The 9,838-nt window shown below is 36.7% G+C and overlaps 1 protein-coding gene across 2 annotated transcripts in view; it reads right to left on the reverse strand.

Annotated features, from left to right (window-relative positions):
• The window catches only part of COG6 (component of oligomeric golgi complex 6), a 96,647-nt gene extending 88,321 nt beyond the window's left edge, over positions 1–8,326 (reverse strand). The window contains exons 1-3 of one of the 2 annotated variants that reach the window (XM_010360728.1): positions 8,074–8,326; positions 4,399–4,542; positions 3,029–3,100 (exon numbers count right to left, since the gene is read on the reverse strand). In XM_010360728.1, the coding sequence (XP_010359030.1) occupies positions 3,029–3,100; positions 4,399–4,542; positions 8,074–8,325 (468 nt within the window). In that variant the 5' untranslated portion in view covers position 8,326. The remainder of the gene's footprint in view (positions 1–3,028; positions 3,101–4,398; positions 4,543–8,073) is intronic. The other variant, XM_030922187.1, reaches the window with a different exon arrangement.
• Positions 8,327–9,838: the final 1,512 nt, after the last annotated feature.

A 9,838-nucleotide genomic window follows, 5' to 3' on the forward strand; every position in this document is an offset into this window, starting at 1 on the left:
ACTTATCTTTATTATTATTTGTTTTTAAAGACACAGGGTCTCACTCTGTCACCCAGCCTGGAGTATGGTGGTGCAATCTTGAGTCACTGCAGTCTTGACCTCTGGGCCCAAGCAATCCTCCCACCTAAGCCTCTAGAATAGCTATGACTATAGGCATGTGCCACCATGCCTGGCTAACTTATTAAAAGTTTTTGGTAGAGATGGGGTCTTGCTATGTTGCCCAGACTGGTCACAAAGGATCCTTCTGCCTCAGCCTCCCAAAATGCTGAGATTATGGGTGTGAGCCACCATGCCCGGCCATTTCACTGACTTTTAAGGAATGGAGTTCAACATGATAGCTCCCAAGGTACTCTTTTAGAATTATTAGACTGTCAATAACTTCTTCAAATGTTTATACTTCTTAAAGTTTCATTTCCACCCTTGTACAGCCTGGCCTTATGCAATTTTTAAAATATAGTATCCCCCCCTCAAGTCAAAGATATATTTCCTTTTTAATATTTCTGAAAAAAAGAATGCTTCACAAAATCAGTATCAAAAAACATTTACTAGCTTTTTACTCCAGTCATTATTGAGGGTGCACTTTACAGTTAACACCATTTATTAATCAATGAAATATGATACTTTAGCACAATGTTATATAATAAGAATTTGCAAATGTTTTTTGCATATTTCCTGATATTTTTCATTTATAAACTATGGTAAGAATTCCAAAGTAATATTTAATAATATTAATGAAGATTATTAACCTCACTTTCCATTATCTTAAATGTTAAAGATGATTATTGTTGAATTAATAATAAACATATGCATCTAAATATAATTTATCCAAGGAAAACCACAAAGGAATAAACAATAACATATATAAAACTACTGATTACATTTTAAAATGTTTTCTAATAATTTCTAAAAGGTACCATAGTCAAAGTATTTCAGAAAATATTAAATAATTAAATGAATCATTATAACAACATTCTACAAGAAAAACAGGGAGGATACGCTAAGAACTACTTTTCTTTATGAATGAATAACTTAAGAACATTAGAGTTGGTATTATGAACACATACTATTAGAATTCCAAAAGTGCTATATCCAAATAAATTACCTTTAAGCATAAATTGAAGGAATAAACAAAACCTTCAAAATCATGGGCCTCCTACTACTAGAAATGATATGTGGATCAAAAATGAATGTAAGCAATAGGCAGTAAAAATATTTTTAAATATTCAATCAAAAAGCTATGAGGGAATCTTTTATAAGTGATAAAAATGTTCTGTATCTTGATTATGGTTGTTGTTTCACAGGTGTATAAAACTGTCAAGACTATCAATATGAACACTTTGAATGGGTGCAAGTTTATTACCATTCATAAATTATTCCTCAATAAAGTTGACCTGAATAAAGAAAGAAAATAGGCCCATGTCACTATAGAAGAAAAAATAGGATGTAAGGTGGGTGCAAAGAAAATATAAAGGACTGGCCGGGCATGGTGGCTCATGTCTGTAATCCCAGCACTTTGGGAGGCCGAGGCAGGCAGATCACTTGAGGTCAGGAGTTTGAGACCAGCCTGGACAACGTGGCGAAATCCTGCCTCTATTAAAAATACAAAAATTAGCCAGGCGTGGTGTCAGGTGCCTGTAATCCCAGCTACTTGGGAGGCTGACACAGAATTGCTTGAACCCAGAAGGTGGAGGTTGCTGTGAGCCAAGATCGCACCACTGAGGATAGAGTGAGACTCTGTCTCAAAAAAAAAATACAAAGGACAAAACAGAAGGAGACACTTCGGTTGTAATTTAAAATATTTATAAACTATTTGAAAAATAGCATGAAGAATAAAAATACTATGATCTTTTTATATTTAAAACTCTCTATGATGAAAAGTATAAAAATATAATTAAGGGTACAAATTAAAAAATAAGAGATACTACCACTAAAAATTGGAAACTGAGTAGTCTAACATTACAAAGCATAATATTATTTAAAAAACACACAGGTACAATATAGAAAACATTATAAAGTGTAATTTGAGGACAGGCATTACATTACGGAGACTAAAAGATGAGAAAAGGAAATAAAAAAGTTAAAGAAAAAGAAGGGTCAAACAAAATCAACCACTGAGGAATAAAGTAAATATATGCCAAAAATGTGAAATGGCCATTAATAATTAGTATATGCTATATAATTATTTAAATATTGTCAAATTAACAAATACCTAAATATAGGACTAAGAGACAATAAACATGCCAATAATATCTGATAGGTTAGTAAGAATATCAAAATTTAGACAAGACCAGAAAAGATAAAATTTTAGAGAAACAAGAAATTAACTAGTCCTGCAAACTGATAATGCAAGTAGCCTGTGATTAATCTATAGAATATGCATTAATGATTCTTCCTAGAATCACTGTTGATGTCAATGGTTCCAGGAGACACTTAGAGATAGAAGCTTGCTCTTAAAATGTGAGGGTAGTAGACATAATCATGATTGGCCCTTAGGAGGAAACTGTTCTATGTACTACTCCAAAATTAGATGACTGAGGGTAATTAAGTCAAAATGCTGATTCTGCTGCCAAATTGTAAGGTTAGGATTGCTTTCATTAAAAGACCTAAAATTATACATATTTTCCCAGAATTGTTTTAAGGCTATGCATAAATCAGAAATAAGCTGGGTCTTTATCAGGCACAGCTTTAGTGTGAAATTAATCCTAAGGCTTCTTACTAAAAGAAAATCATTCCTCCTAGATTTCTAGAATATTATGGAATTGAAAGGTTTATCACAATTCTACATAGTTAGCTCTGTACTGGCTAGACCAAAATATAAATGCTCTAAAGTCAATTGAACAATATTAATAAATCATTATCCAAAGAAACACAAAGATATCTAAAATTTTTAAAAATAAGGATTATATTTATACCCAAATTTCCTACAGGGCATTATGGATTAGATATCTATACATTTTGTAGACCTAATAATTTTTGAAAGTTTACTTTAAAGCAGGAACTATGCCAAAATCTAGCCATTATACAATACCTGTAGGCGACTTGTCATATCTTGACAACAGTTGCTCATTGCTTGAACATCTTCACTTATGCTTTCAAGTTCCTGAAAAGCAGAAAAGTAACATCACACATCATACATACAGTAAGAAGAAGGTTCTCTTCTCTTAGCTAAATCCTTATTTTAGTTACATAAATTTTTTTTTTGGTCAAGGTATGACAAGAGATCCCATATTTAAAACTGGAAATGATTAAAAAGAATAACATCTAGTGCTAGAAAAATTGTAAAGAAAATAGTCCATTCCTTTTAGAGAATATGACCACAGGAAAATGGCAAATGCTTTATAAAACTGAATATCCCTTTATTCCTAGTGTTATTCAATTGCAGTTATTCTTATTGATGTTCAAATAGTCCTATGTTTGGCCAGTAGAAGAATCCTCTTCATATTAGCTCCAAAGTCCTTTTGACATTTATCCAATAGTCTCAGATAGCATCTTTGCTTTCTGATACTGATAAGATTGTTCCTTTTAGTAGGAAATGATGTTTAAAAGAGCCAGGCATGGTGGCACGCACCTGTAGTCCCAGTTACTTGGGAGACTGAGGTGGGAGAATTGAGTAAGCCCAGGAGTTCGATGCTATAGTGTACTATGATCATATCTGGGAACAGCCACTGCACTCCAGCCTGGGCAACATAGCAAGATTCCATCTCTAATGTAATTTAAAAAAATCCTTTCCAAATTATTAGTCTTCAGTCAATAAAAACCTACCAAGGTGTTAAAACAATCTATTTTTATTGAACACTCATTGAAACCATGTGCAACACTTCCATAACTCACAGAGAAATATATTAGTATTATAATGTATTAATACAGTTAATAAAATATTACATAGTAAGATATAATAACATAAACAAAATTTATTTTCACTCTATGGCGAGTGGACTACACTCTCAAGTATGATGAATCATTATTAATACATTGAAGTTACTGATATTAATCTGAAATTTTCGTATTTTAGGATATAGTAAAAGTAACTCAATTCTAATTAATCTCCAATAGAGAAGTTGTTATCCAAGAGAGGTTTATTTGATGAAGGGATATTTCTATTGGAAAGCCATTCAGGGAAATGTTAATATTTTTGTTAAAAAAGCTAAAATTCCTAAGATAATCTTCTAGAACAATGTTACAACTTTCTAAGAATTAGTATTTGTGGAAGTCACAGATTCATAAATCACATTAATACAAATAAAGACCCAAATGCAGCAAGAGAAATTAGCTAAGTTTTCTATTTGGGCATAGTATACGAATAGCAAATATATCAATCTAATTCAAAAAAATACTTAGCACAGAGCCAGACACAACAATAAATTCTCAATATATGCTAAATGAAAAGAGTTTACATACCTCCTTCACTTCCTTGAAAATGCTTACAAATTCTTCATTGATGGCTAAACTTTTACGTTCAATATCTCCACGTAAATTTCTTCGAGTTCTCAGACTATTTTCAACAAAAAAGGTTGAAAGTGCCTTGAGAGCTTCTAACATCTCCTATACAATTGGTAACAGAAGACAGTTATTGGAACTAATTTTTAAATGTTTTCCTAATCTCAAGACAAAATGTAATGAAATCATTTTCAAATGATTTGTTTTCATTAAACAATCCAAAAAATATTGAAGGACCTTCAAATTACTGAAGCATGCTTATTTCCAGAACATAATAAGGATCTACTTACTTGTGTATAGTGTTATATATACAAGATTATTCATTGCAGAATTGTTTGGAATTGCAAAAACTAGAAATAATCTAAATGTCCATCTAAAAGGGATTGCTTAAATAAATTATGATATACCAATTTACAAAAAAAAAATCTTTATGCACTTACATAGTATAAGCTTTGAGATATGGTAAGTGAAACATCAAGACATAGAAACAGTTATAATACCAACAGTTAAAAACTTAAAAGGAATATATACATGCATATTTACTTGCGTATACCTAGTTTACACATACATAATGTACACATATATAACGTACACATTAACTATCTCTGGAACGATCTATTTAAGAATAAGTACTGGAAGCCTCCAGGCTAGAAACTGAATAACTGGAAGCAGAACTTGGAAGAACTTAAAGGGGAAGGCCTCTCTGAGGTGACTTTGAACTGAGGCCTCAGTGGTAGGCAACAGCCAGTCATGGGGACAAAGCCTTCCACAGACAGAGCACATAGTGAGTACAAAGACCCTAAAGTGGTAGAAGGAAGGCCACTATGACTGAAGCTATGAGAAATTATTACGATTTTAGGCAGGGGAGTAATATAATATGATTTATATTTATAAAAGTTTATTCAACTTTGTAAGGGAAATGAATGGTAGAAGGGTACAAGAAAGGAAGTAGATAAGAGAAAAAACTAAATCCAAGTATGGTTTGATAGTAGCTTAGAACAAGATGGCAGTAGTACAAATGAAAAAGAGATATTCCAAAACATGGCACCGTGGCTTACATCTGTAATCCCAGCAGTTTGGGAGGTCAAGTTGGGAGGACAATTTGATGCCAGGAGTTCAAGACCAGCCTGGGTAACATAGTGAGGCCCTATCTCTACAAAAGATCAAAAAATTAGCCAGGTATGGTGGCATGTGCCTGTAGACCTAGCTACCTGGGAAGCTGTGGCAGAAGGATCGCTCGAGCCCGCAAAGATCGAGGCTGCAGTAAAGCTGTGTTCTCTCCACTGGACTCTAGCCTGGGTGACAGAGTGAGACGTGGTCTCAAAAAAAAAAAAAAAAAAAAAGATATTCCAAAAATTTTTTTCAAAGTAGGATACGTTTGTGGATTTGACAGGAGACGTAAAAAAAAAAAAAAAGTGACAAGAATCCAAAATTACTCATATGCTTCTTGCTTGACGGGGTAAATGGTGATGTTCTTTAGTGAGAGTGGAACCAGTTTAGGGAAAAATCAAGAGTTCCGCCCATGTTAAGTTCTATGATGTCAATCAGTATCCAATTGGAAGTATAGTATAGACAACTGATTGTACAAATCTGGAGCTCAGTCTATGTCAGAAACACAGTCATAAATTTGAGAGTAATCATACTTTTTACTACTTAAAATTATGAAAGTACAAGATTTTTCTCACAGAGAGAACATGAAAGGAGGAGAGAGCAGAGAACCAAGCCCAGGACATCCCATAGTACCCTAAATTTTGCAGATATACATGTCTACACCTCTACTACTGTATATTCTAGTAGGCTTACCCTTTCATGTTTCTGTTACGTTACTTTGAAATATTGGCTGGACTGACAAAAATAGTAAAGCTATTTATATAAATCCAACGTAATATTTAAGGGGAAGCAAAAATATGTTTACAACTATAAATACTTACCATACCAAAAAAAAAAAAGAAAAAAAAAAACCCATAAAGTGAAGCAGTTTCTTTTGACTATAGCCTTGCAACGTCCTTAGGTCTGGTTCAAAGAAGTAGTCAGTAATACTGAATGAACGAAATCACAGACTCAAATGTAAATTACAGTTCCACCAGTTACTAGTTGTGTGACAACCTAGCTGCACTCTCTCCATGCTTTATTTTCCTCATGGTAAAAAGAAGTTCATGTGGCCGGGCGCTCTGGCTCACGCCTTGCAACCCCAGCACTTTGGGAGGCCGAGGCGGGCAGATCACCTGAGGTCTGGAGTTTGAAACCCGCCTGACCAACAATGAGAAACCCCATCTCTACTAAAAATACAAAATTAGCCGGACGTGGTGGCGCATGCCTGTAATCCCAGCTACTCAGGAGGCTGAGGCAGGAGAATCACTTGAACCCAGGAGACGGAGGTTGGGGTGAGCCGAGATTGAACCATTGCACTCCAGCCTGGGCAACAAGCGCGAAACTCCGTCTCAAAAAAAAAAAAAAAAAAAAAAAAGAAGGCCATGTTATCTACATCAGAATAAGCAGCAGTCTTAAATGATATAATAAATATCAATATGAGACACATTAAACACTTCATACATTTTACGATAAAATTAATATTTGTTAAGAAACAGTAAGTACCAGGCTCTTTGCAAAGGACTTTACCTGGAGTCTCTCACTGAGTCCTCAAATAACCACCATGAGAAAGTTACTAGCAGTATTCCTAATTCCTAAACAGAAGCTGAGATTAATGAAGGGACTTACTCAAATCATAATGCACAAACTTAGTGGTTCTATCTAAAAAGTGGTAGCCCCCAGAGCCCTTCTTTCTTATTCATTACATTGCAATGTTATTTTGTTACATACCGGAGTCAAATTGTTATTGACAGCTATTTTTCAGTTATCTACATATTCACCTGTAAAACTCTCTAACTTTGACATATGTTCTTCTTTATGTTACACTGTCATGATCAATTTACCTAGCGACTCACGGAAACAGAAGAGACGGCTGGGTATGTGAGCAACTGTAAAGTCCAACTTAAGTTTCAGGAGGTACTTGGGAGAGCATGCGGTCTATCTTCTAAAGAAATACAGCCTGAGCCCACAGATCACAGCGCTTGGCTAACAACAACAAAAACTAGGAGATATAAGTTCATTTTAGCCATGGGCAAAGGTAGTTCTTTCGCGCTGCAAATTATTGTAGCTGTTGTCACTTGTCGGCGGAAACGCTCCCTTATCCCTACCACTGCTCTCTTGGTCTCCTGACCCCCATTCGCACTGCCTTATCTTGGAATCTGCTCTTCTGCATGTATTTCCTATCCCGTCCTGTGCTCTCCTCCTGTCTCCCAGCTGACACCGCCAAACACCTCCGGGGGTGTATGGAGGGCACCTTTCGAGACGCCACAGTTCACCAATCCCATCCAGAGAGTCTTGAAGGCACCTTTTCAGGTGGAGAGAACACACAGGAAACCCCTTCGCTTTTCCGGAGATTACTGGGCTCCCCTTTCTCACCCCCCCCGCCCCCGGCGCCCGCAGAGCAGCGGAGCCCGCAGGTCTGGGGTCACTCGCGATCGCTCTGCGACCGGGACGAGGGAGACCGCGGTGGGTCCCTGACAGACGCCGCCCCTGGCCCGGCTCAGCCCCGCGGGAACCTGTGATTCCAGCCCCGCCAGCCCGGGTTACCTTGTCGTTGTCCAGCCGCGTCTCCAGGATCTTATGCAGCTTGCGCGACAGCGGGTTGTTGGTCGTCGACGAGGTCCCGCCTGCCCCATTGTTGAGGCCGTTGGCAGCCCCGGTCGCAGACACTGCGACCACTTCCCCGCTGCCCTCGGCCATAGCGCTGCGCGTCCCGCCCCTTGCTGCCACCTCAACCAGGCAAGGACAGCAGCGGCAGCGCGAGTATTGCGCATGTGCAGATCGGCTGCGCATGCGCATCGGCCCCGGAAGGCTCCACCGGGTAACCCTGCCTGGGCTCCCAGAAGGGTGAGGAGTGGAGAAGAAGTAGGGGGCGGGACAAGATCCTCAGGTGGGAGGAGAAAATTTCTAGGATTAGAGAGGACTTGGAAACTGTGAGTCTGCGACGTTCTGAGAATTAGATGACAGCCAAATGTAATTTGTAAAATACACCAAGACTTGTGCCTGGCATATACATTCAGTATAAGTTAACTGAAAGTTTAAATTAAATTTGCCTTATCTGAATTCATTTTTTTGAAAATGATGTGTTGAAGGCATAGTATGTGCCAAGTACTCTGGTAGGCACTGGAGAATCTACATTGTATGTCTGAAACAGACAAAGCAGTTAATAGATGTTATTAGGCTGTGATGAGTGCTCACGGCATGAAGTAGTACAGTGAAAGAAAATGGAGGAAAAGGCCCACTTCACTCAGGGAGGTTTGGAGAGGAGTTGACACTTAAACTGAGATTTGAAGGAGAGTCAGAATGTGAGGAGAAATCATTCCCAGTTGGAAGAAAAGTGTGTAAGTGTACAGGCCTCAAAACAAGATGAACTTGGCTCTGACACAAATGGACCAGAGCCCATGTAACTATAAAGTAATGGATAAGAAAGTAACAAGTTGAGAAAACGTCCCAGGAAATGCTGAAAAACAAATATCTTTTTTTTTCTTTCTTTTCTCATTTTTTAAAATTTGGATCAAAATAAAATCCTGGACTTCTGTGAATTATTTGTCAGACACACTATTTGGCTCTTGTCATCAATTTTCCTTGTTTCATATATATCTATGTACATATTTATATTGTATATCGGACTTAAGGGAAAATTACCTATTACACAGGTCACATAAAGAAAGCACTGACAAAACCACTCATCTCTACTCTAATAAAGAAGAGAAGGCTCAACTATCCAAAAGAAAAAAATATACAAAAAGCAACATTATCTAGGTATGGATTCAACAAAAACTACAGAGAACCTAGATGAAGAAAACTTTAAAGTGCTACTGGGAGAACATACAACTTAAATCAATGAAAAAATATATTGTTCTCTTCAACAGGAAGACTCAATATTGTAAGATGTCTTTTTCACAGATAAATTTAAGTTCAGTGTAACCAAAACTAAAATATCAAAGGTGTTCCTAAGGTGTATATATCCAAATGAATCTTGACTATACAAAGCAATAATATAATGTGGAGTTTACAAATATGTACAGTTCAAAGGAATGACAATGATAGCATGCCAAGTCAGGAGTGGTCATGAAATATCACATATTAAATGACTTCCTTATGTGAAATCTCCCAAATAGGTAAATCCACAGAGATAGAAAATAGATTACTGGTTCTGGGAAGAGGAGTGTTGGGAAGAGAGAATGGGGAGTACCAGCTCATTGTACAGGTTAGTTTTGGGGGAGATGAAAATACTCTAAAGTTAAATTGTGGTGATGGCTGCGTAAATATACTAAAAACCACTGAACTGTGCACTTTAAATGAATGAATT

The sequence above is a fragment of the Rhinopithecus roxellana genome, chromosome 18 (genome assembly GCF_007565055.1).
Source record: "Rhinopithecus roxellana isolate Shanxi Qingling chromosome 18, ASM756505v1, whole genome shotgun sequence".
Classification (NCBI taxonomy): Eukaryota; Metazoa; Chordata; class Mammalia; order Primates; family Cercopithecidae; genus Rhinopithecus; species Rhinopithecus roxellana.